The 27,084-nt window shown below is 40.5% G+C and overlaps 1 protein-coding gene across 5 annotated transcripts in view; it reads right to left on the reverse strand.

Moving 5' to 3' along the window:
• The window catches only part of DEK (DEK proto-oncogene), a 51,499-nt gene extending 35,944 nt beyond the window's left edge, over nucleotides 1–15,555 (reverse strand). For all 5 annotated transcript variants that reach the window (XR_014229300.1, XR_014229301.1, XM_082322740.1 and 2 more), the window contains exons 1-8: nucleotides 15,203–15,555; nucleotides 13,147–13,293; nucleotides 12,462–12,563; nucleotides 11,845–11,954; nucleotides 9,099–9,193; nucleotides 6,185–6,305; nucleotides 4,830–5,012; nucleotides 1,602–1,734 (exon numbers count right to left, since the gene is read on the reverse strand). Coding sequence is in view for 3 of the 5 variants with exons in the window: in XM_082322740.1 (XP_082178866.1) it covers nucleotides 1,602–1,734; nucleotides 4,830–5,012; nucleotides 6,185–6,305; nucleotides 9,099–9,193; nucleotides 11,845–11,954; nucleotides 12,462–12,563; nucleotides 13,147–13,282 (880 nt within the window). In the remaining 2 variants the exon portion in view is untranslated. The remainder of the gene's footprint in view (nucleotides 1–1,601; nucleotides 1,735–4,829; nucleotides 5,013–6,184; nucleotides 6,306–9,098; nucleotides 9,194–11,844; nucleotides 11,955–12,461; nucleotides 12,564–13,146; nucleotides 13,294–15,202) is intronic.
• Between the last annotated feature and the right edge of the window lie 11,529 nt (nucleotides 15,556–27,084).

The following is a 27,084-nucleotide window of genomic DNA, read 5'->3' on the forward strand; positions in this document are numbered from 1 at the left end:
GATTTTTGTACTGCGAAATGCAGTGGCAGTAAAGAAGAAATTATGAATATATGACATAACATATATGCAAAACACGTACGTACGTGTATATATGTGATGATGACAAAATAAAGTGTACGCACACACACAAAGTCAGCCACATGAGTACTGCCAGCAGCCAATCCGAAAATACATTGAGTTCAGCACAGGCCAGTTTACTCTGCTGAGAAATAGGGCTATGAAAGAAGTTTAGCATAATTCTATGCTTAAGAGTTTAACCATCTTAATACAGTGACAAGCATCTGAACTGATTTCTGTGCTATAACATATATATATATGCTGATGCTGGCATTAAATGAAGTATGTTTGCAGTATGGATATATGCTGCATTAATAACAGAGACATGGCTGTTATCTCATAGAGTGCCAGAGAATTTAAGGCGGGAAAGGACCTCTGGAGATCATCTGGTTTCAGCCCTTATGCGGAACAGGGCCAACATGGAGCTGGTTGCTCAGGGCCCTGCCAGGTTGAGTTCTCAACAGCTCCAACAACAGCGATTCCACAACTGCTCCAGGCCCTGTTTCTGTGTGACCACCCCCGCGGGGACGCTTTTCTTCCCCTAACGTGTAATTGCAATTTCCCTGGTGGCAGCTTGTGCTGGTTGCCTCCCATCCTCTCGCCATGCACCTCCAAGCAGAGCCTGGCCCTGCCTTCCCCATACTCTCCCATCTGGCGCCCAGGCTGCAGCCTGCAGTACGATCCCCCTTTACCCGTCCCTTCCTAAGGCTGGAGAAGCTCTGCCTCCCTTCCCCTCCTGCACCGCGTGCCCCAGCCCCCTGCCCGTCCTGGTGACCCTCCCCTGCACTCGCTCCAGTAGGTCCGTGCCTGTCTTGCACCAGGGAGCCCAGAGCTGGACACAGCACTCCCAGGGCAGGCTCACAGGTGCTGAACGGGGGGTAATAACCACTCCCCTCAACCTGCAAACAGCCCAGAGCGCTGCCCGTGTTCCTTATCCCAAGGGCGCGCTGCTGACCTGGGTTCAGCTCATTGTCTGCGAGAGCCACCTGCCCCTGCCCAGGTCCTCTTCTGCAGAGCTGCTTAGAAGGAAGCCACTGTCCCCACCCGCACTGCTGCCATCTTTACACAGGTATTAAGGAACTCAATGTATATATACACCTTTTATGCATATTGTCGGATATGAGAAAACTAATAGCAACAGCACATGTAGAACCCATATCTATGTTAACAAAAAACACATCAAGCTGCTGAACAAGAGACATACAGTGGGATATATACTACTGGATCAATTATAACATTCATGTGAAGTCGCTATAGAAGCACCAACAGAATTTTGCTAACGTTCTTCCAGCAGAAGGGAGAACTAGGCTGATGCTTTCAGTTTATGTGCAAATAAAAAGTATATATAAGTACCCAACAGAAATTACATAAAGTATACCCAAGCCAGGAACTTTTTTTTTTAATTATGTTGCAAGGAAAGAAACATCAATTAGCAAGCCAACAATTCACCAAATTCTATTTTCTCTCACAACTAGGTGCAAAAGCTAAGAAGCATCCCAGTTAAGCTACAAGGCAACGTATGACGAAAGATTTAAAGCATTTACCTTTTCTAGAACTGTTCTGATTTTTTTTAGTAGTGCTGCTATCTGCCTTCTTAACGTTCGCACCCTTCACAGCTTTCTTGGTTTTGGAAGTCACCTTTTTAGATTTTTCTCTTTTAGATGCTTTTCTAGGGGGCTATAAAGAAGAAAAAGAGAAGATTAAAATGATGGTTTCTACACAAACAATTCATACTCCTTTTCCATAATGGAAATTATCCTTTCTGTCAATACAAACTAAATCAGCAAATTTAATTACTATATTTCACTAGCAATTCCTACCCCTATACCATAGGGGGAATATGCCCACAAAGAGTATTCCTACATTCTTTCAGATTTCACATTGTCCTTCTACATGGACTCTTAAACTCAAACAGTTAGAACTTTTGGATACTAGCAGTTTGGTTGTGCTGCAACTTTCCATTCATAATTACTTATAATTAGCTTATAAAATCACTTTTAAGATGTTCTTCTAAAAAAGGACATGGTATGTTATATTCAATTACTTCTAGATGCTATAGCTCTCTAAGACTACACAAAGCTAATTCTTTTTGCAGTAGTTGAGAAGAACTACATTAGCCAATCCATAATTTGGCCAATTATTGTGACTAGTAAACCCAAAAAATTATTGCATTAAGGTAACATCAACAGAAGAAATCGGGAACATAAATACATACAGTATACACATATCAGTGCACTGCATTTTTGGCACAAATTAAACGTGTGCTTAACACACACAACCTTTAGATAGTACTTCTGACAAGGCTGAAAACTTTCCTCACAGAAACAAACATGGAACATTGACCAGGAATAAACCATACTTCAGAGAAAGAACATCATGAAACAAAACAAATTAACTAACAGTAGTTACTAAATCCATAATCCTAATTTATAATTAAAATGGAAGTGTAGCCAACTGAGCAAACTATCACATCTAAACAATTAAGATTAGTTCATATAACTTTTAACTGCTTCTCCCATTGGTACCTAGTGCAACTCATGAAACTAGTATTTAATAAAGCAGATTATATTTATTTATATTGGCTTGCTCGGTTATAGCTGCAGTTGCTCTGCAGTGTTAAATGAAGGATAAAGACTTTCACTGTTGAAATTCAGAAAATACACTCAAGGATCGCCCCATTTCTAAATAAACGTTTGTCGTTCCTAACTTTTCAGCTTTCGAGTTTCTGCTATAGCTCCATCACCAGCTACAAAGTCAGAAGTTAAATCTGGCATTCACACTTCATTTTTTTTTTATAGAATTGTGCTCCCCAGAACACAAAAATATTTCCGGTATCTCTTGTTTCCAGGTAATGGTAAGATTTGTTGTTTGTTTTGTCTTGTTTAAAGAAAGAGTTGCAATCAAGAGAGACATGCAGCTCTGAGGACAATCTATTCCAACCACCCCATGCCTAAGATTCCAACAGAGGTGGGGCAGCAAAGCAAATACGCTGCCTATGTCCTTCCACCTGTAATATGTTAAAGGGTGTCATAAACCTAACTTTTTTTTTTTTTAAATGCTGCAATCTTAAACCTGTACAAACATTTTCCATTTCACCATTTCCTATACTCAAACTAATTTGACATACTAGTGTTTTTGTAATAATTAAGCTTTTACTCCATGCAAGCCAACTTCAATTTCCAAAGACTTCAGTCTACTCAGCTATTGCCTGGCAGACATATCTAACTCCTACCTTCTGAAAGAAGGCAAAGATGACCCAGTTAGATCAATGGGGTTTACTGTAAGATTTTGGTTGGTTGGGGTTTTTTTTGTTTGTTTGGTGGTTTTTGTTTTGTTTTGTTTTGTTTTTTTAAATAACTGAGTTCTTGAAAAATTTTCTACAACTGCTGCCTCTGAAAGCAATATTCCTCTCCTTGCAGTAAGAAGACTGTATTGCTGAAGAGATGAACAAATATAAAATTAACTTTTAGCATTTCAGCCCTCTTTCAATTTGCCATTTGTGGAGAAAGAAAAAGGCAAATTAAGAATTAAGTTTGTTTCCTAGAGGCATGGGAAATTGCCTTGAACCATCTTTTTAAATGAAAACTAACATCTAGCAAAATGACAGTTACAAAATAAACTGTTAAAGTTACATAAATTGGCCTTTCAATGAAAGATTTTTGTTACTATTTCCTATAGCTGAGACTATTTAGTTAACAGCCTGTTACACTTCCACTGCAATAGACAGAATGTAACCCAAGTAAATAATGGTCTTACATTACCATCAAAGGTTCCATAGCTTACATAAAGAATTTCCTTGGGCACCAACAAGTGACTAATTGCTGTTTGTTGCAAGGCTCTGATTAAGGCTAAAAAGGCAGTCCCATCTAAATCAAAATACAGGTTAAGATGGAGCTTGTAGCACCTTTTTGTTTCTTTTTTTTTTTTTTTTTCCAAGCTTCAGGCATACAGACAAATCAGTGTACACTTTGTACACATCAGCTGTACACTTGTACTGGCCCTCCATGTTTTGTGCCTATTCTGTGAATAAGTACACGACTGAAAGGGAATGCACAGGGAAAGGTATTTTGCATTTAAATACAAAGTTCATCTCAGTTCTCTCTTACTGTGCAAGGCTAAAAGAAGTTTCAAAGAAAACAGAAGAGAAAATACAGTGAGATGAGAACACTTTGGAGATTGCAGGGATCTTTGTAAGGCTGCTTACTATGTTGTTCGCTTTATCTTTGTGATCCAAGACACAGAACCCTAAAAAAGAGATTAGGACATAAAATCCAGGAGAAATACGGAACCAAGATCCAAAAACAATGCAGCCAGGTAGGTCAGGGACCTCTACTGAATTCAAAGTTGAGTCCTATGTATTCAATCAAACCCTACACAGAAAAAAAGATAGATAGATAGATAGATATTGGGAATTTTTATGAAATTACATTAATAAAGTCATCACAAGATGATACAAGAAATGCAATCAATTATGTCTGAAATCCTGGATGCCCCAAAATGACATTTAACAAATGGTTTTATAAGATGCATATATACATCCAAGAATCAAAAGCTTCATCTCTTACCTTATTGATTCTTTAACTTCAATGCACTAAGAAATTACGCAAATCTCTCTTAAATTGCAGATGCGTTCCCTTTTCTTTCAGACCATTCATTCAGTTAAACATCACTTACCCCCCAGCTCTACGCGTTCCAAGAATTACCAATCAATAACCACATAATGACAAATGGTTTTAGCCCTATGTTGAAAAACTAACAAAAAACCTCATTACCTCATCTTCACTTTCTTTTTCTTCTGAAGAGTCATCCTTTTCCTTCTTTTCATCTTCTTCACTACTGGATTCATCTGACAAGATCTCTGGGCACTTGGTGCGTTTTGCTTTTCTTGTTGTTCCAGTGCTACTGCGTTCTTTTTTGCCACCTTTACTTGGTGTTTTTTTGGACTTTGGCAACGGCTGAGAGACAGGGATGTGTGTTATCCAAGTAGGAATACAAAAGGGAATTTTAAAAAATATAAACTCCTTCAAATCACATGAAAGAACAGTAAACAAATATAGAGGTCTCTAAGTCTTGATAACAAAACTCAGGACTATTTTATGTACTACACTTAAGCCACAACATTTTACAGTAATCAGAAATTCATTACAGAGACGGAGTTGAGTAAAATGAAGTTCTAAGCCAAGCACCCCTTCCACTCCGCTAACCAAATAAATCTTCAAAGGTTGGGGGTTAGGGAAGGGAACCAAGAAAGAACAATCTAGAAGGAACCTTTTACGTACCTATGCCCTCCCAACCCATAAAAGCAAGCTTTTTCTTCTGGTAACAAATTAGCTGACAACTCTTCAGAAGACTTAAAGGCAGGAATTCTGCCATGTCTTATGCAAAACTGCATTTTGTTGTCACTCAGTACCAGTGTCCCCAAGGCAGCATGCAGACTCCGTGTTCACATCACTTACCAGCGTTTGCTGGGAATAAATTTAATTTCCTCAGCAACAGTCTAACTATTTAAGTATTGCTTTTAGATTAAAAACTGAAAGTCCAAGAAGATTAATAATAGAGTCTGGTAGTCTTGGCAGCTGAATCTAGTACACTAGCATATACTAGGTTAGAGCAAGTTTTCCTAGCCTTGCAACAAATTCCATTTTGTGATGACCAAATGTGATCACAGACACTTGCCAACTTGTAGCATACCCAGGTAACGTCTGACAGCTTATTTTCCTGTCCTTTCATGTTTTATTTCCTTGCTCTGACACCTTTTTTTTTTTCTTTTTCTTTCCTGCTTACATATTATGTCTATTCCCCTCCATTCACCCACAAAGCAGAAGCTGTTTATGGTATTTGGGTATTGATATCTCTGGCTTAATGTGTTGACAACATACAATTTTGTGCACTAACAGTGTGTAATGGGTGCACTTACATGTAAGCACCTGGTTTCTATTTAAGTCCTCACCACATTATGGATGCCTGCAGGAGAAGAGCTACTCTCTTTCAAGAAGCTATTGCTACTTCAGAAGTTAGAACAGTAACTGTATTACAACTGGTAACAAGCAAATAATAAGGAATAGAGACAGCTGCATTTTTCATCAGAACAGAGCTATTAAAGCAGGAATAACAACCTGCATCTCACCTTGCCTGAAGATTTTGGGTGCATTAAGAAGTTTAAGATTCTGGTTACCAGCTCACTATTAACTCCTGACCTTTCCAAGTCAAGAACTTCACAGATACTTTTCAGCATTGCATTTCTAAATCTGGAGAGAGGGGGAAAAGAAAAAAAAAAAAAAAAGATTCAGTATCACATCCCAAACAATTGGTCGACATTTGATTGCTAGAAGCTGCTATCTGGTTTGTGTCTGCAGCCTGACAATAGACATGTATACACTTAACTACATTTCCAGTCTTATCTATAGTTAAGCAAAGAACCACAAACATATTACATAAAGCAAAATAAAACAAAACTCCCAAATCCATGTGTGTAAAGTCAGATATATTAAAAACATTATAAAAATCTTAGTAAAAGAAAAAAAATCTTCCCCAGAATCTCTCCTAATCTACCACATTGGAAAGAATTAATCTTGGAAAATAAATCCAGTGGAAACAAGACTTGAACTCTAAGGGGGCAGTGGGTCTCTATTTTCTCTGATTCCTTACCCCTGTATAGAAGTACCTCTGATGCAGACAGAAGGTTAAGAGAAACTCTGACATCCACCCCCTTTACTCCAACAGGATCTTGAACCCACTGTCCCACTTTATCATTTGTCCCCCCAGTATTGAAAAAAGTGGAAAGAGTGAGTCAAATCCTGTGAGTGTATAACACCAGAATGCAAGCTTAGCGAGATTAAGGAAAAAAAAAAAAAAAAACAAACCCCAAAAAACTCATCAAAAAAAAGCCCCTACTTATTCTACTTGTTACCTTCCTTCAAATGCTTATGCTTTCCTCTTCCCTCATTTTGTATAATGCTGCCTGAAAAGTGGATTTCATTGTCTGACCATTCTTCACTAGTTTAATAGCTATTTCTGATAATCAAAGCCAAATAAACAATGAAAAAAAAGTTTCCTTTAAAAAGTCAGTGCAACTATTTCATGGTGGCCTGCAACTTCAGACTGTCCATTTAAACTCACAGACTTTTAAGGGGGCAGAACAACTTTGTTCCCCCATGTTTTAGGGCATGGGAACAGGAAATCTTAACTGGTTTGGTGCATCTCCCTGCCTCAAAGTATAGTTCATCCATCATCCTTCCAACAATGAAGTCAAATCTTTCAATCATTTTTCTAGACAAGATTATAAAAAAATTTGTGCAATCTTAACATGCAGAGAGCCTTCCTGTTTAGCTTTTGGGGATACACTGAATACTTGTAAGGTATTCCTGCAGAATCAAAAGTCAGTCTCTTACATTTTAAAAAACAATAATACTATAGAGTTAGTATCACTTAACTTGTTAACAGATTTAAAAACTGCATAGCATCAAAGTTTCTGTTTCAAACTTTCAAGACCTTGTACACTGAATTTAGGATTTTATGGTTCTATTGCTGCTTCAACGAAAATTCCTTATGACCTGTGTTACACATGGCACTTATCCTTGTACTTTAACTCAGGTTAGAAATAATATATACAAAGAATAACTATAGACTCCCAAATCCTTTCATATTTTTAATGGTTTGAAGGTACATCTGCAGGTAACAGCAAAGATAATGTACTAAGTATTAAAATGCAGTTCAAGTGTGGAATAAACAAGTACATACAAGTTTTGAGTGAGTAACTTCTATAGCAAGTAGTTTTGACTTACAAAATCCAAGAACTCTAATCCACACAGCAACCTCAACCCTCATTCTTTTTAGTTTATAACCTGAACAGTAAGATTCTGCAAAATAAATTTTGTCCTTTTTCATCGTGTTCTATGCTGTTAAAGCATGACGACATGCAAGTGTACCATGTGGGCAGAAATCAACCATGTAGTCAGAATAAATTAATAATCTAATCAGCACTGTTTCATACATAGCTATGAAGAGCAGCAGAACTTACCACAGTGACACAAGCACACAGGGTTCAGTACTTTGATGTAAGACTGACAATGCAACCAGTTTTCAGAAAATTTGCTGAAGGGTAACAAAACTTAACTAGCAGTTCTTTCATATGGAAAATATGAAAAAAATTGTGCAAAAATACTTTACTTTGTGACCTTTTGCAGGTAAGGGGAAACGTTACCCAATTAAACCCATGGGAAACAGTCAAAACTCCCATCCTGAGACAGAGTTCATCTTGTAGATTCACATGTATTTGACAAACCCTATTCCTAGAAAACTGCATATCTGAGGAAGGAAGATTTGCAAATTCCAAATTCGGGAAGCCTTCCCACTATCAGCAAACTGACACTAAAAAAAAAAAATTAGAATCAATTGTGTGGAAGTTATTAGTTCTTTCATTTGTTACAACTAGCTGAACAAATATGCAAGGGCATCTTTAAACCCTTTCAGTCCAGTCAAAACCAAGCTGCAGCAGCTTCTCCTGTTAATAGGGAAGCAGCTTATGTGGGGAGACAGTAATAAAGAAAAAAAAAAAAAGACAGAAAGAAAAAAAGATTTGTTAGACTAGTTGCTACAACAATGCTAGGAATAAGACTGTATGTTTAATATAAAATAAGCAGAAATGGCTTTGATTCTGAAGGATGAAGGTTTTGAGGCATAGAAGGATTCAAGTTTGCACTGTGAATAGAGCACAATGTATTCACAATACTATGCTTGCCCTGGGGAAATAAAGTTTTCCTCTCACTTGGCAGAAGAATCTGCTAGTTAGCCTGCAAGAGTTAAAGCCAGGACTATAGGACTTGTGAATACAATGTTCACAATTTAACTCTTTCTAATAGATTTCAAGTTGTCTTAGGAGATCAGTCTGTGTGATCAAAATGAGCTCAGAAACAGATCATAGAGCTCTAAGAAAGAGCCACTCAGTTTAAAGTTAAATTTAATCTGAAGTAAAATTTTGAAAATAAAAAGGAGTGTATAGCATGAGTCAAGCTATGTTAAGTAGCAATAGAGATCGTTACTTTTTTAACATTTCTTCCTTCTTTTTGTATTGGTCACTTCCTTTCTCAAATGGGAACCCGCTGAACTGACCCACATTCTTCTTCAGGGAAGCCACCTAGAACAGAATGCACAGGTTACTCTCCATTGCAAGTAGTTTAGAAGATTTCATCCAATTATATTTGTTAACTTTTCATACAAGAAAAAAAATCTATTCTAGCAGTTAGCCTTCTGTTGACAAAAAGTCGTACCCTTTAAGTTATAACCTACATGGATTATGCCTTTATTTATCTCATGACAGCCAAACTACAACAATTAAGTTCTTGTAATCTTGGAATTCTTTTTAATAACTTACCAGGTAAATTCACCTGCCATTTCAAGCTTGTTTAGAACGTACTGCATGGTTATTTATAGGTTTGCACAACTATGATCATATGAAGCCTGTTGCATGCTTTGTACCATGTGACTTGTTATGGAATAGTGCATTTTATTTTTAATATATAATCTGCTAAAGCAGATTTGCTTTATTTGCTTTTCTGAAGTCTTACATAGGACCATGATTGTACTTTTGAACCTCTTCTTTAGCATGACCAGTTTTTGCATTCACATACCACACAATTTACAACTTCTACCATTACACCTGCAGCCTGAACAGGGTTGAACTTCTATTGCGACAGCCCTTAAAATGGGAAAATTGCTCCCATCAAGATCCCAAATATATTAAGTTCTTTGTTTTCACTCCATCTCCTTTTACCAAAATATAAGTTAAAAAAAATCCCCAAATCTTTTATTCTTCTGAGATCTTTATAACACTATCAAGAATAATTTGAACTAACTTTCAATAGTTCTACAAATTTTGTTCCTGGTGTTTCTCCATTAGTTTATAATTTTACCAAAACTAATCTCCTTTTCCAAAGGTAATTATCTTTGCCCAGCACCTAAAGAAAATTTGCAGATAGTATTGGTATGTTTTATTAAAAATGGAATTATGATCCAAAGCATATACAGAATGTGCATACAAGACAACATCTGATCTTCACTACATTGAACAGCTCTGAGCTCCCAACAATTCTGATTAAATATAGTTTTGGGTGAAACCATACTGATATATTTCCAAATTGAATGTATTTTGAAGGAAATAAATATATTCTCATATCTTTGGACTCAAACCACTGGAACGCTGCAACAGTGGACTCTCCAACAAGTCTATGTCGAACAGACTAAATGTTGTAGAGCAGAGCAAAGGGGGGTGGAATTGCAACCAAATAAGTGGTGTGGGAGGGAAGGGCGAGAGCTGTATTTCAATGGCAGTTGTGTCTCAATTAGTATGACTTAGGAGTGTCAAATATCAATTTACAGTTATATCATTTGCACATAACTATGAAACGGCGAAGAGCCATGTGTCTATTAGTTGATCAGATTATTTATTAATAATTCATTTAATAATCAATAGTAACAGTATCATTCAGTTCTTAGTGTCTTAGTAGTGTGTTGCATAATCAATAAACAATACAGTCTCTTAAATCAGTTATGTCTCAGATCTGCAATCTAAAGTGGGAAAGATAGACTCTGAGGTAATGGAATCCCAGCACCTTCACCCAAAGACAGTAGAAAAGTGTTACAGGTTTCATGAAGGGTGAATGGATGCAGTTTGACAACTGCCATGGTAAAGCTAGTTTAATCAGAAAGTTACACGGTTCTGTCATTGTACCTTTCCTAGCAAACAATTAAATTCTATTGCAGGACAATCCAAAAGTTTGCAAAACTCTGTACGCACTGAGTCAGAAATTCTCTAGTCTGGTGTATTGCCACACTGAATAAATAGCATAATTCACAGAAGTAAGTTTTAATTAATATATACTGTTCTTTTTCTGAATACTTGAGTCAACAGATCTTTCTTTCCCATTTAAACAAGCACTGCATTTGCAGCAGTAGTCTGAGATATTACAGCTAGCATGTATCTGCACTAGTACTATTCAGTTCCTGGTTTCTGTGCTAGATGTTCAAGTTTCCAAAATACAAAGAGATTAAAAACAAATTCCTATAAATGTTTTAAGTGCATTGAAGTAGTAAAATTTAATGTGCCTGAATTTCCCTACAACTATTTTATCCCTCTTAGCAAGGAAAATGGGTCATATTTACTGTGAAATTTAAGGCATGATTGCTGATACATGAAGGGCTCCAAGAAAGATTTGCTATTATATTTTCTTTAAGTTTCATCCTTAAATACAAAAGCGAGCAGATCGGTTTTTAACCAATATTTTAATTGTCTTAGATAAATGTGACAAAACCCACTATTAAGATTTTATATATAATGTAGTTTTACTTTCTGCTGCTTTGCACAAATTAAAGGAGAAAATGACTAGGTAAGTAGCAATGTATTAAAACCCACTAACGGGTTTCAAACATAAAAGGAATAGAAGTACTAAGACAAAGCTATGTTGAACAAAACAACTACATGGAGTATTTTGACTGTAATCCACACATCAGCAGCTTTTAGCATGTGAACCATAAATTATTTCCAACTCATCCTCATAAGGTAAACCACCGCTCCCCCCACACCTTTCCATAGGATTTTTATAGGGAGAGTAGTTTAGAGGAGTTAGAAAAATTATGGGCTTGCTCAGCTGGTCCTGCAATATTAATTTTCTAAGTAGTCTGTAATAAATGACACTTAAGAAGTAGATCCATACATGCAAATGTAAAAAACTGTACTACAAACATTTTCACTGTGCATGAGAACTAACAGATATACAAGATTGATCTTACAGTGCCTGGCCTGTTGTAGAGGAGTTTGTGCAGGTTCCTAAGTTCATCTGTCTTCTTTTTACTCAGAAAGAATTGTATCCTTTCAATTTCACAGAGTTTTTGTCCTTTTCCTGTAACAGTTAAAATCAATTATGCAATTCATCACATTCATGCTTACCTATGTGTTTATAACTTCAAATATCTACTGTTTTTTAAAAAAGCAAAGAAGTTATTTCAGAATAGCATCAGACATTATAATACGTCAAACACTAAGCAGGCCTTTTCCTATCAATTAGGCCTCCTGACAGTCTCTTTATCTTCCTTACTCGATACTACCTATAGACCAGGGTAGAAGGACTTGGCATTTCTTTTTATTCTAGCTGCTCCTGCCTTTGTTAATGGTGGCTAGGTACTGAAGATCCTATTCCAGTTTAAACATTATATAACTTTTATGGCTTAAACTGATGCTACAGAATAAAAGAGAGTTTTCATATAATTACAATAGCCTTATACTATTTTAAAATGGACCACAACTCTTAAGTTTGGTCTCACCTACAACAAATTAATAATCTCATCTTTTAGGAGGTTTCATTATCACTCCCAACACTGACAATTCTTATGTGAGAGGACAAGCTTACCTGGTGTAATTGTAAAAGGTTCCTTTTGCAACGAGGACACTTGCATGGTCAGTCGGTCTACCTTTTTTTTCTCCCTTTTTCCTTCAACAATGAGACTCTTTTCTGCAAAAGACAGCTTCCTTAAATACAGTATTTTTCATTACATGAGCAGATTTGACTGTAGTGGCAGGCAATACAACACCGAATCTTTGAAATGTCAAACCAAAAATGGATAATGATATAACCAGGTACTAAGACACTTTCAAAGCTCTGACTAATAGATCAACGGGATCCTACGGAGCTGTATATTGGTGTCTCTAGTTCTTAACCACAATCCTGCAACCAACCTAACCTTGAACACAAAACTGAGCATATTTTTTGGATATGCATTTTTACACAAATAATTTGATAAATGACGCTACGTCTTACCATCATCTAGTAGTTTATACAACAACAGCAACAACAAAACCTGGTGTAGGAATCCAGGATGCTAGCAATTCCTTCAGTCTTTCCTGAGGAATATCAATATCACTGTTTCTCGTGTTGCCTGTTATAGTCTACTGGGAAGCGATTTATGACCCATGAGATAGATGTACCATGGAATCTCCTAAACTATAATTGTACAATTAGCAGAGATCACAGGAGACTGCATTCAGTATGCTTGGCATTTTTTAAAGGACAACTTATTCAGTGGAAAAACACGTACCCTTTTCTTCCTCCTCCTCTTCTTCTTCTTCTTCCTCTTCATCACTTTCCTCAGCTTTGTTTTCAGTTTCAGGTTGTTTCTCATCTGCTTTTTCAGACGACATTGTATCTTCTTTTGATGAAGCAACAGAAGACATGGTGTATGGTTCTGTAAAAAGCAGTCAGGAAAACCATCATCAATATAGCATTATACATGAAAAATACAGGAATCTTGCCTTTAAAAAAAATCTTCTTGTACAGTACAAGTAATGTCATAGTGCTCGTATTGTGACTGTTCACATTCTTTAAGACGCTAAAGTATTCTGCATACACAGAATACATAAAATTTTTCAGGAGTTGCCATCCATTCTGCAACTAGCCTGGTTAAGAACGGTTTAAAAGGTTATCAATTCTTTCCACACACAAGTCTTCAAGCTTGCTTTGTGAAGCCTTTGGAAACACCCACTCAAAGCAGCTGATGCTGTTATCTATTAAGAACTGTAATGTTTTAAGATATCACAATTTTAGTGCACCATATTATAAACACAATAGTTATTTCTAATCATGGTTAACTATGCATACAAGTTTCCTAATAAGTTAAACAAGCTACATATTTAGATGGGAAATGGGACCAGAAAAGTAAAAGTTGTGAGCAACTCGGAAAAAATTAACACTGCTTTCAGAATTCAAATAGCTGTGACATCTTAGGGCTTGAAAATGCTTTTTGTTTTTAATCTGGCAGATGTACAACAAAAAAGAATAAATGCTTCTCATTTACCATATTTAAGAGGAATCTTTTCTTAGCACTTGAAGTGGCTTAAACGTTAACTTTAAAATGTCTCACTTTGGCGAGTACCATTTCCCTACTGACAAAGAATGTCTATCTAACAAAGAAAGATAACCATATCTGTTCATTTTAGAAAAGTTCTAGCTTTCAAAATCTTTCACTGTTTACAGATCTGGAACAAAATGCAGCACCAGTTGTATAAGCCCTTGTGGAAAAAATATCACAAGATTAACCATTTTCTTTTTCCAATATTAAAGCCAATATTATCTGCAAGAGGTCAGACTCAATAAACAACAATGAAATTAACTGCTTATATGCAATATTAGCAGGTGCCAGAGAACAGCAGCATTCCAAATGACAGAAAACGCAAGTTATATCATCAATAGCCAGGGGAAAAAGAAAGTTTACTACTCTTTGTTAAATCACTGGGAAAAAAAAAAAAGAAAATCTCTTTCAGGCTACTACTACCAGTACTTCATTGGACACGGAAAAGTAATCCAACTTTTTCACGATATTACTCTCTGAATTTTACTTCTCCGCACAAGGGAAAAACCAAGCGAAGTACTACATGTTGTCCTTCCTTCCCCTTTCAATGGGAGCAGAAGAGGAATAGGAAAGTACTAGACTTTATAGCTTTTCAGCAACCAGGTCCGCGAGGACGACTTGCTTAGGGAAAAAGGGTACCGGGATCCACCTTTAGGAAGGCTTAAGTCGGGGGGATTTTCGGCCGGGAGAGGGTACCTCGCAAGCCGCCCCGAGACGGATACTCTTGCACGACAGCACCTTCCACCGTAGTCCGGGACTTTTCAGACAGGGGCTCGCCACCTGTCCCCTTCCCGACTTGCGACCCGGAGGCCGGGGAAAGCGACCGGAGGAGCCGGCGGCCAAGGAGAATGGCGGCGGGGCAGCGGCCAGCGCCATCCCCCTCCCCGAACCAGCGGGCAGCGACACCGTTCCGCCCCCCTCCCGCCGCCGGGCCGTAGGGCGGGACGAGAGCGCCCAGGAAAACACCTCAGGCGGAAAACACAGCCCGCCGCCCCGCCGAGGCCTGGGAGGGAGTCGGCCGCCGCGGCGCCGGTGGGTCGGTGACAGGCACCCCCGGCACACGGCGTGCCCCCGGCGGGACAGGAGCCCGGCGGCACAGCGGCCCCGTTTCACTTCCCCTCCCCACCCCCCTCCCCGCCTCACTGGGCCGGCCCGGCCCAACCCGGCCCGGCCGCGGGCGAGATGGGAGGAGGAGAGGCGGGAGCGCGCTCTCGGGCGCCGTGATGGCCATGGCGGCAGGACCCACCTCAGCTCCAACCCCGGCTTCTGGCTCCTTCCTCGGGCGCGGCTGCGGCAGCAACGGCAGCTGGAGGCGACAGTTACCGGAGGAGGGCGAGGGGGCGGGGCCGGGCGCCCCGGCGCACAGCGACACACACACACACGCAACCCCCCGAGGCGGGCGCTCGGCGTCCCGCGGCCGGTCACGGTCACTCTCCCTCTCCCTCTCTCTCCCGGAATCAACAAGGTTTTCAAAATGGCGGGTTCTCGGACGGGGAGAAGGAAGCGGGAAGGCGGCGGCCAATCAGCGCCCGCGGCCCGGCCCGGCGCGGGGAGGTGGCGGCAGGGGAAGGGCGGGTGCGCGCGCAGGGAGGGCTGTTGCGGCGGGGTGCCTGGATGTGCGTGACGTGCGCCCGCCCGCCGGTGCCGCCTGCGGTGACGTCAGGCCGCTGAGGAGGGGCGGGGCGCGGCGCGGGGTGTGTGAGGGGCCGGCCCGCCCGCCGTCCCGCCGCCGTTTCCCCCGCCACCGGCCCTTTGCCGGCTGGTGGCTCGCCGCGGGTACCGGTTCCAAGCCCCCTTTCCCTCCCGTGCGGTCCTGCCGCCCCCGTTCCCGTGCGGGCGGGGAGGGCTCGGCCGTCCCGCTTTACCCTAACGGCCGCCGGTGCCGGAGAAGCGTAGGGCGGCGGCCGCGGTGCTGACAGGCTGAGGGGTTGCGGCCAACGGAAGAAAACGGCCGCTGAAGAGTGAGGAGCCGGGGCTGCAGAGCGAGGTCCCCTCCTTGCCCCTGTAAAATGTGGGCGCCGCAGGCGGCCCCCGAGCGTGCTGTGACCTGCCAGAGTTTAAGACGTAACCTTCAAACCAGAGAGGAGGCCTGGCTGGGCTTAACGTGCCTGCAGCAGGAGTCAGGAGTCCTCAGAAAATGGGTTGGAGAGGGAAGGAGCCCGAACCGGCCGGTGCCGATGGCTGTCTCGCAGCCACGTTGTACTGACAGCAGGTTTTTGGCTAGCGTGAGTAGCTGTAGGTAGGTGGCTCTTACTTCGGGAGGGACCGGGTAAAGGGGTAAGAAGAGAGAAAGTGAGAAAAATGTCGCGCTGATGTGTATTGTTAATCTTAGGTGTGTGCGAAGCACAGTCATGTAGAATTGGTAATAAAACTAGGAAATGTGTGTAGTAGAAATACTACAAAATAATAGAACCTGGAGTAGGAAAATACTTAGGAAATGCTACAATTCATATACTGTGTACAAAAGGAAAGTCTGGGGAGTGTATATTAATCACCCCCCAATTTAGGCAACAGAGATGCAGATTCCTTTTTTTAAAGTTTTTAAAGCGGGTGCAATCACAGATGGTGGTGGTCTTAAAAGGGAAAATGTAAATTATTTACCAACAATACATAATTAGACAAGCCTGAAGTTAACACACAATAAGGAGACAAAAATACCTCATCGTTAAGCCATGGGCTACACAAATGGCACAAGACAGATGTTTGAAGACAACAGACTACTTCCTATAAGATGAATAGGTTTGGATTAGTTCAGAATTGTGACAGAAGACATCCAAAGGCTGTGCTTCAGGTTGTGATGATAAATTAGACGGTTATTTTGTAAAGAGGGATGTGTTTACCCAATGGAGATGATTTAGTTAATTAAACTACCCATGTTAACATTCTACACATATCACATTAGAGCTGCATCTTGAGGAGAAATAGAAGATAATGGATTCATTGATCCTTTTAGTGAAGACATATCACTTTAGTAGCAGGCAGACCCTTAAACATAGATTGAATCCAGTATTTTAGGAACTGATATACTCAGTGCAGGTAAATTGCGTTTTGTCACAGGTTTCTTCTGGCAGAACTTCAACAGCTATGATAACTAACTTTTCTTGATTCTATTTTTTGAAACCTTCTCTGCCTTTCATAGTATGTTTTTGATTTACGGGTTTATGCAGTAGTTTCAGTTGCTGTTAACAGTTTAATAATCGGTTCTTGCATCTCCCAGGCGAAATTGAGACAATGTGGATTAAAAAGACTTTTAGAAAAAATCTGCAAAGCTAGAATGTGGGAGAAGGAGGGGGCAAATTGGAGAAAATTTCAGATATGTGTTAAAGGGAAATTGCTAAATTCAAGACAAGAGACTGAAACTGGTTTATCTTCTCATTTTTACTATGAGTAAGAATGCTCGTTCTCAATATACTGCTTTGGGATGCCTCACTGTACCGACGCTTCTGTATTGCTGCCTTTTCTCCACCCAACCTGATCACGTTAACTGAATTATACAGTTTCAGCTGAGAGCTGAAAGACCTGGATGAGATAATTATATTGGTATGAAATGTTAGCATTATCTAAGGTGTTTACACAGTGTAGCGAAAAGTACTAAATGCAACTTAAAAAGCTTGGTTCTGGAAGAAGGCTAAATTGGAAAGGGATAAGTGATTCTAAGAGGTTCTTAGAGTTAATGCAAGGGCTTCCTACTATAGCCTGCTCTTCTTATTCCATCAGGGAGAGGCGGCTCTTTTACTGCCATAGTCCCAACGTTAAGGACACTCTCTTAGTTTTGACAGCTAGCTCCATCTGCAAACACCAGTTCCATAAAACACAGTTATCCTGGAGGTACCTTGGGCTCACTTGTAGGTATCAAGGAGTATGTTTCTTAGACATCATGACTCAGTAGAATTAAATGGTGAAAAATGGTTTGAAGGTGCTGTAAAAAGAAGAAGCTGGGATGTTTGCAGATACATTACAGGCTTATATTGTATGCTGGAGTGCACCAGGCAGTGCAATTTTAAACATGGTTACCAGCCTCTGTTAATTAATATAAACAGCTCTTTTCAGTTAGTTCAGAGCAGCTTGTATTAGCAAGCAATGTCGATTGGCTTTCAGTGTAGAGCAGACGGCAGGTTTTGAGAAGCTTTTGGGAATAGAAGCGTAGGCTTCAGAGTATACAAAGTCCCCCAGGATTGTGTTTATTTTGTTTCCACAGTGACTGGTTACTGCAGTGTCCTGCCATCAATGCAGAAACCAGCAGATCTGCTGTGGGCAAAATTACAGAAACGGTCATCTGTAGATTGCAGAGAAAGTGCCCCGCATCAAAGTAAGTACTAACTCTCATTAGGAATTTTATCCATAGAGTAAAATACCACAGCAACAGATTATGGGATGCTACTTTTTAATAACGTAGGTGCTGTTGCTTTGTGTTCTTGTATGAGTCATATAAATATACGTACACACTTCAGTTTCTTTGTAACAGTCATGTGACTACATATTTCCTAGAAATGTCGAAGTGGCTTGTCTATGAAACGCTGAGAAAAGTCCTGTGTAAATGCCAAGTACATATTTATTAACGTTAGAAGCATTACATGGCTTTTGAATCTAAGGGTTATATAATTGCTACTGAAAGCAGGAATCTAAATATGAACTCATAATTGAGCTAATTTAACACAATTTACAAGACGAGAGAAACATGAAAACTGTTTGAGCAGTATGTAGTTAAGTTATGGTGTAATTAATAATGTATGCTGAGTATCTCCAAGTGTTGACTGCATATTTGTGCGAGATATTTTACATTTGTTGACCGATAAGAATCCTTCGGCTGGGGCTGCACGGCTAGAAGGCGCGTCCCCTGGGTGGTGGATAGGGGATCCCTCTCTGGAGGGTGCACCGGATAAAATTGAAGAAGGTGCCGCGAACCAACGCAGCCTAAGGGAAGGCCACCCTGACAGAAAAGCCACTGGCCCTCCAAGTCATGGGGGTTGGGCAGGAGGCCAACTACCTCCTCCCGGGAAAAAAAAAAAAAAAAAAGTTGCAGAAACGACGAGCATCAACTCGGAGATGGAGAAAATCAGTAATGAAGTGAGGAGGAGGAGATGGAACTGGATCGGTCATGTCTTGAGGAAAAAACCAACAGAAGACTGCGCTGTGGCCCTTGGGTGACTCCAGAGCATGCAGCCGCAGACCGATCGAAGTGGAAGAACGATGTTCGCGCCTTGTGTGCCTCCTGGCACTGAGAGAATTCAGATCAGAGATGACCAATAAGAATACCTGATTTGCAAAGTGTTTCCTAAGGGGGTCCTGCTCACTTCTGACGTCCTGCGTTCCTCTTTTCATTCCCCATCTTAAGTGTTTCAGGATTAGCAGACTATTGCATCATCCACACTTGTCATCTGTGTCTTACCCTTAAGAAGCTTAAAGAGTTGTCCTTGTAAATACAAATTCCCGCACACGTGAAGTGAGTAATTGGCATGAATAGATCTAAGCAGTTTCACTATATTTTAGAAATATCTATATGGGCCATGTTTCAGGGTAAGTACATGCAAAGATTCAATAAAATTGTAAAGTAGTAAGAAACATCAGAGAGAGACAATGAGTCAAAATGGTACATAAAGTCGCATTTTCCATCTGTGCGTGAATGACAACGCTGTACTCTGTCAGACTGAGCTCTGTGTTGGGATTTCTGTTAACCTTCCAGTTACCATGAAGTTCCGTCTTACTCTGCAGGGTTTGAAAATTTACTGCTTTGTGTGTGTTTAATAACATCTGCAACTGTATGTTCAGGCAAAGCATGCAGGGCTGTTAGGCGTCTGTGAAGTGTTTAGATCTAGTACCAGATCTAGTATTTAGACCTACAGGTACCGCCTGGGAACTCTGAAGAGCTGACGCGTGGCTCTTGCAGGCGACAGCCCCGTAACCTCTCCTGTACCCCTCTGCTGACACCGAGGGTGGGGGTGGTAAAAGGGCTTTCATCTCAGGGGCCCTGAGATGCTGCCGCAGAGCCGTCAGCAGGACGGTCTCCCTGCTGAAGCACCGCAGGGACAGAATCTGACCTGTGGCGAATGCTCGCTCAGTTACCGGCCTCCTGCTACTTTTGAGAGAGTTTTGCCGTGAATAGTGTGTGTGTATGTGCCAGTTGCCTACGTAAATGTTAGGTAACTCACACTTTAGAAAAAGAAACACTGTCAATTCATTTACGCTTTAAGGTTTGAGTCTGTAAATTCCTACTTGGCAGGTCTACGGGTTTTGGTACAGCTGGTAATTTACAATTACACATTTCCAAACTCATTGTAAATGGCAAACATTTCCAGGGGTATTAACTGCTTTGCACTAGGACGACTTTGCACTTCGCTCATCAAGTTGGGCTACAAAGTGAAACTGGTGGTTTTCCACGTGCATTGCACGTAGTTAGCGGCAACCCGTGTTTAAAAAAAAAACCAGCACCCAAACAACCAAAAACGAGAAAAATGAAAACTTTGTAGCTTTCTAATAATTTAAGGTGATGTTGGTAATAATTTGGCGACAGACCATGATGTAATTTGACATTTTCCAGAAGACAAGGGGCTTTTCTTTTCCGAGCGAGATTCCTTCCCTCCCCAGCCGTCCGGTAGCCGCGGGACTGGGCCGGCCCCGAGCCCTCGCACCGCCGCGCTCGGCAAACGTGCGATGAATTTGACCTTTGTAGGCGGCGGCGGCGGCGGCGGCGGCGGCGCCTGGAGTTGCGCGCCCGGGCGCGCCGCCGGCAGCGGCCTCGGCGGCGGGGGCACCCCCCGCCCCCGGCTCTGCCCGCGGCCGCCGCTTCCTCCGCTCTGCGCCCGCGGCGGCGGGGGGCAGCGGGCCCCGGCCCCAGCGCCCCGCTCGCCGGCAGCCGCCTCGGGCGGGGGGCAGAGGCGTGAGGCGGAGAAGGAGGGCGAGGGAAGGAGGACGCGAGCGCGGAGCGGGGGTTCGCCGCAGCTCCCCCGGCCGCCTTCCCGCCCCCGCTGCCCCACCCGCGCCGCGTCCCGGAGACAGCTGCCTCGGGCGGCGAGAGGCGGAGGTAGGGAACCGTGCGGGCGCCGACGCTGGGCGTGGGGCGGCCGGGGCTGCGCGGGCTGCCGGTGCGCGTTTCCCCGGGGCTGCCCCTGGGCACCGACGGGCACCTGCAAAAGCGAGGGAGGGCGCTGAGCCCGCTTGCCTCCCTGCCCCGAGGCAGCCAGGCGGGCTTCTCCACCCCAGCCTCTCCGGTGAACGGGCGGCGGTTCCTGGCTCGGGGCGTGCGTGTTCATTGCGTTATCTTCTGCAGAAGAGGTGAACTTCTCTGAGCTCTGCGATTTTCGTGCGATTCCTCTCGATTCTGGGAGCTTGTGAATGCAGGTTTGCTCCAGGGCTAACAGTGTGTGGCAATGTTATTCAGTGGGGGTTTCATTTTACATACTTACAAGTAATATTCTGAAGCCTAATTAAGGTTTGAAATTTATTAGAGAATATTCATTTAAGCGTGTACTCTCTGTAATTTTAACAGGCATTTTAAGGTGTTTTCCACATACCTTTTCTCTAGGTGTGCTTTGCCACGTGTGAGGTGCAACTGCAACCCTACAAAAGCTTCTAAGCCTTGAAGAGACTACTACTGTGAATAACCTTCTCACTTTTCAGATTTGAGCCCTTAGTATTTAGTCTGAAATACATAAACTAGATATAGAAATAAAGTCTCCAAGTACTCACAGTCCATAGTTGAAGCAATTACATTTATTATATAGAAAAAGAAATCTCAGCTAAAGTTGTTTAAAGTTTTATGCAGCTGCCTGCTATATTCAAACTACTTTAAAATTCCAGGGCATACCATGTGAATTCTGTATGAATCATGCCTTATTTTTAAATGAATGGAATTTCACACTGAAAATATTCATGGCATATTAAAGCAATATCCATGGCCTGGCTTAGACTAACAAAATCCAGAAAGTTCAGCATGGAAGCAAAGCATTTATCCTCATTTCACCTCCGTATCCTGGGTTTCTAGACATTTATTCTCACAAATTATGTAGTTATTCATTGTTTGACCCTTCCAGGGCTTTAGGCTTAGTGAAGTGAGTAAATGCCAGGTGGCCAAGTTCTGTTCCCAATTACTTCAGACTTTACACCATGGTAACTCTATTTATTTGTTTCAGAGCTGTTATTCTAGATTTACCTGACTGTAACTGGATACTGAATTTGTTCAATAGCTTCTGTCATATTTTGTGACTTTTGTCAGCTCAAGCCAGGCTTTAAATACAGGTTTTGTATGTAAATTGCATAATGCACAATTTAACTGATTCTCCTCTTTAACAGGACACGCAGAATTGGAAATAGAGATGTAACACATGTTTTTAGTAGAGGCAAGAAACCACAATGCTGTTTTGTGTGGCTAAAAGCTATAAGCATTCAGCTCTGATGACCTTTTTAGTGGAAATTCTGGTATGACGGAACTAAAAGCTTTAGGAAAACTATTTTATGTGTACACACATAAATAGCCTTGCAAAGTCAAGATGAGAAGGACTTTTAAAGTTAAAAAAAAGTCTTAAAGAATTCCAGTAATGACATTCTGAAATAGAGACAACTTAAATATAGGAAGCTCATATTTTCCTCTCTGGTGGCTGGACCCCAGAGGCTTCACAGATGTCTGCATCTACCTTCTCCTTAGTGTGAAGTGGGCTCCACCATGGTCCAGGACCCCGAGGAAAGTTACAGGAGGCCTGTGGAGAGCTGCAGGGGTTTAGCATGGGACAGATGAGTTACTGTTTCACAAGTCAGGTCCTTGGTTTGATCCTGTTCTATGTTAATGCGTCTTTAGGGGGCATTTAGGTAAAGTTTGTTTGCAGTGTAAGAACCTAGAAAGACATATTTTGAATTATTAAAGTCTGTAAAGGGAAGATGCCCCATCTTTTTTATTATACAGAAATTTGATATCTAAGTATGAGTGAGTAGAAATGGATTGCCAAAAACTTACTTAAATATTGTCACACTACTTCTAAGTGGAAACAAATTTGGTAACGCTTATTTGAGGTATCACTTTTAATAACAGTATCGTTGTTTTGTAGAAAACATGGTTTAAGGCCTAATTTTGAAAGCGAGACTCAATGAGCTGTTTGTCATATGAAGGGGAAAGTTCAGGTGAATATTCTGAAGTCTCTGCTGAGCTGCAGCCTAATCTAAATGTTATAAAAAGGTAAAAAGTCTGTAATTGTGAATTCTGTCACTACGTTTCTTCACCATGTTTCTTTTTAATTTGTCATTTTTCCAAGTAAATTTCAGTTTATTCCTCTCATTTAAAGTTTGGAGCATGATAGATTTGCACTGACATGCATGCATTACGTAATTCCAAGAGGTATCCATATGCAATAATAATTAAGAACAAGCGTAAAAGGGAGAGTACGTTTAGGCTGAGAGGACTGAATCACTCACCACTTCCTCCAGTGGATGTAGCTGGCTGAAGCAGCCCATCATTTTGAAATGTGCCATTGTACAGTGCATTCAGATGATGTGGAAAGGTTTGAAAGCTGTGAAACTAATCATTCCTGACTAGCAGCTGTGGACACGGTGATAAAAATTTCTTCCTTATGAGAGGTTAAAATAAAGACTGCACCTTGGTAATTGCCAGATAAAGCAATCTGGCTTGCAGGAATTATAATAGGTAAGAGAAGAGCCTACTTGATGTTTTAACATGAGGAAGATTTTGCTCACAACAGGCAGGAGTGAAATTCAAGGGCACTCATTACTTTGATACATTATAAAGGAACACAGATGCTGGCACAGGAGACCTTAGAGATACTGCCATGCAAAAGGGAAGGTGGCTGGATATTTACTGGGAAGGCTGCAGTCAGTTCTGCAGAATTTGAGTTCTCCCTAATTTTACTCCTAGGAGTTCAGCCATTCTTTGTGGAGGAAGACACTGATATAAACTCACTGATCTTGAACAGCTGCTCAACCTTGTTCTAGTTTTCTGTAGAGAAGAGAAGCTTGTAGTTGTAAATTCTATTGCTCCTTTAAACAGAAGGACTTTTTCATATTTCAGTCATTTTCTCATGACCATGACAGAAATAGATTCTGAAATCTTCCCAGTACAAAGTAGTGTATTTACATGTGCTGATGGATTTTAGAAAACATTTGCTCAAGATTTAAGTGAGGTTTACCAAATATTGCTTAAATTTTCATCTTTGATAAAGTGGAAAGATGTTTTGAGTATGGAACTAGAAGACAAGTTTCCAGTCCTGTGCCTATGAATCCAACAGTCACCTCCTGTGTCATCGAAGACAAATTAGTGAAGGTTTCTGTACCTGGGTTTTGTAGGTATAATATGGAGAAAATAATTACAGGGATATTCTGAAGCTTGCTCAAAAAAATGAAACACTGTGTGATGCCTAGTAAATGGAAGCTATATAAGTTCTCAAAATGTTTAGTGGAATTGTATATAGTTTTTCAAGTAGTTCCTATAAAGTTGGGCTAAGCCTTCCTGGTCAAAATACCCAAACACAAGAGCATCCGCTTATATGGATATCAGTACTTTAGTTATCCTGTTTATTTTGCAGACAGTATCAAGACACTATTTTACTTGATGTAATTCTAAAAATTAGATTGCTCTGTAAAATACTTTGATTATGGCAATCCCAGTACAAGTCAAAATTATTGCAAGGATGTCACAGAAGGCAGAATTTGAGTACTCAGTTGCCTGAGGGTGAGTGATACCGCTTCTGAAATGTGGACATTACAAATAGACTTTCCAGGAATAACATCACATCACTACCCACATGCATCTGTTGATTGAGCTGGTTGGTTGAACTTTTTCAGAAAATTCACAGGCTAGCTAGTTAATATTCATCCCTCGATTACATATATAACAGTGTAAATACTTAGTGACAGAACAGCTCTTAAACTAGTTGGAAACTTTTTTCTGTCTCACCTTTTCCTCTATATGTTCAAATTCTACAGAAGTTTCTGGAGTGTTTCAGATATTGCTCTTTCTAGCTTTTATAAAAATAATTTCACAAGACCCTTCAAACTTTTTCTGGTTATAGAACCTTTGTTGTTGCAGGTATTTGTTGTACTTGTCCAGCTTACCAGAAGGCGATACAGCATATGAAATTTCAAAATAAATATCCTAGCTTCTCCAAGTAATTATTTTATAAATAAACTGAAATTCTCTAATTTCGGCAAAAATGTTAACTGTCAAACTTGGCAAAATCCTGTGATTCTATGAAGTTATCCGCTGCTTTTTGGAACAAAACATGCATAGTTGTGTCGACAAAAGTATCTGTGCAATACACTCTCATGCTTTTTAAGCATTTGTTCCTGATAGTGAAGATTAATATATGAAAATCAAACAGAAGTAAAGAGCACACAATATAATGCCTGTGCCTTGAATTCAGTTGAGGTTTTTTTGAAATAAATTGTTCTGTGCTGTTCTTGTTACAATAGATGGTAGTCTGTAGTAGCCTGCTAAACTGAAAATTACATAAGAATTTTAACCACCATCTTGTGTCTGAATGTTGTCTTTGCATACCCGTAACTTAATGAAATATTCTCCTTTCCTGCTGAAATTTTTATGTTTGGTTTTAGTCCAGAGGTTGACTTTCCTGGAAAGCTTATGGGAAAATCCTTTGCCTGATTTTGATTAAAAAAAAAAAAAAAAAAAAATTGTATACTTTCCCATTTGAAATGTAGCTGGGGAAGAGGCTGCTGTTATATGAACACAATTATATAACGACAGTTTTAGCCTGGCCATTTCTCATTGGGTGTTTAATTACTTTGTAAATAAAAGATTGAACAAATACTTTAAAAATCTGGTGTCTGTTTCTAGTTTATTCTTAGTTGCTTTGTGCTGTTTGTTTTTTGGAAGGACTTGTACCCTGGTTGCTACCATGTGGTGAGGCTTGTACTGCTGTGCTTCTAAACTGCTGTAAATTAGCATGAATTAACACATATTACACTTGCCGCTGCCTTTGGTGGGGATAAGGCTTCTTTGGATGCTTAGTTAGGCCTTAAGGGAGATAGTTATACCCACGATGTAAAGCAGCTTTTAGTATTGATGAGAATTAGACTTTTTGGTCGTGGATTGCAGCATTGAATACAAGATCCTTGATCACACATGAGCTCTGTAATCTGAGCACCCTGGTAAGTTGGAAGAAGTAGTTGTCTCTCACCTCTCAGAAATAGGTCCTGAAATCCCAGTGCTATAAATACCTATGAGAGCGGTTACCTGATTTGCCTACCCAAATAAAGGTGGAATATTCACATACCTAAAGGTTTGTACAGCTGTGTACAGGATTGTAGACTTTAGTAACGTAGCTGATATCTCTGTAAGAGGTTTTAAAGCTGTATAGAAAGTTGTAATACGTAATAGATCTGCTTGTTCTATAGAACTTCCTATTTTGATTTTGAAAAGTAGACATGTCCTAGACATTAAAAATTTGCTTAATTTTGATTAAAATTGGGTATAAGATCTGTCATGTCCTAAAGCCTGCTAAAGTCCTTCCACTGTATTAAAGGAGTCCTGAATGAAGCCACTCTAAGAAAAGTCTTTTTGCCCACAGTAAATTGTGACCTGATGTATCCCACTACTGAAGCCAGCTGGGGGAGTATGCAGGTTGAGTGACTGAACTGCAGAGAGTTTCTGTCTGTCACTTCTGACATGTAAATGTCAATTCAGTTTGTAAGTTTAAGCCTCTCTCTAATCTGCTCTGGGCTTTTCTGGGAGGGAATACAGACACTGAAAAGTAAAGCAGGAGCTAACATTAACTATAGAAGGTAAGACTTCCTAAAAACAAATGCCATGGCTCTCATCAGAGTAGGAATTTAGTTATGTCATGGCTATTTCTCCTTTAAAATGTGTAGGTATGTAATTTTCTTTTTTTCTGGTGTGCTTAAGAGGTGACTTGCCAAGGAGGAATTTGGCCTGCAGCATGCATCAGAATGATCAATAATACAGGGGTGGTATAATATATGGTTTTTTCTCAGAAATCTGAGTGCTGTTAGATTACATCTGTTTTGTGTGTCTAATTGCCTATGCAATTATGCTTTAGAAAATGCCTTCACCTTGAGTTTTCACCAAAAGTTTGGCTTGTCTTTTCAGAGTAGTTTCTACTTTTAAACTCTATTAAAAAAAAAAAAAAAAAAAAAGATATGTGACCTTAC

The sequence above is a fragment of the Platalea leucorodia genome, assembly GCF_965183815.1.
Source record: "Platalea leucorodia genome assembly, chromosome: 1".
NCBI lineage: Eukaryota > Metazoa > Chordata > Aves > Pelecaniformes > Threskiornithidae > Platalea > Platalea leucorodia.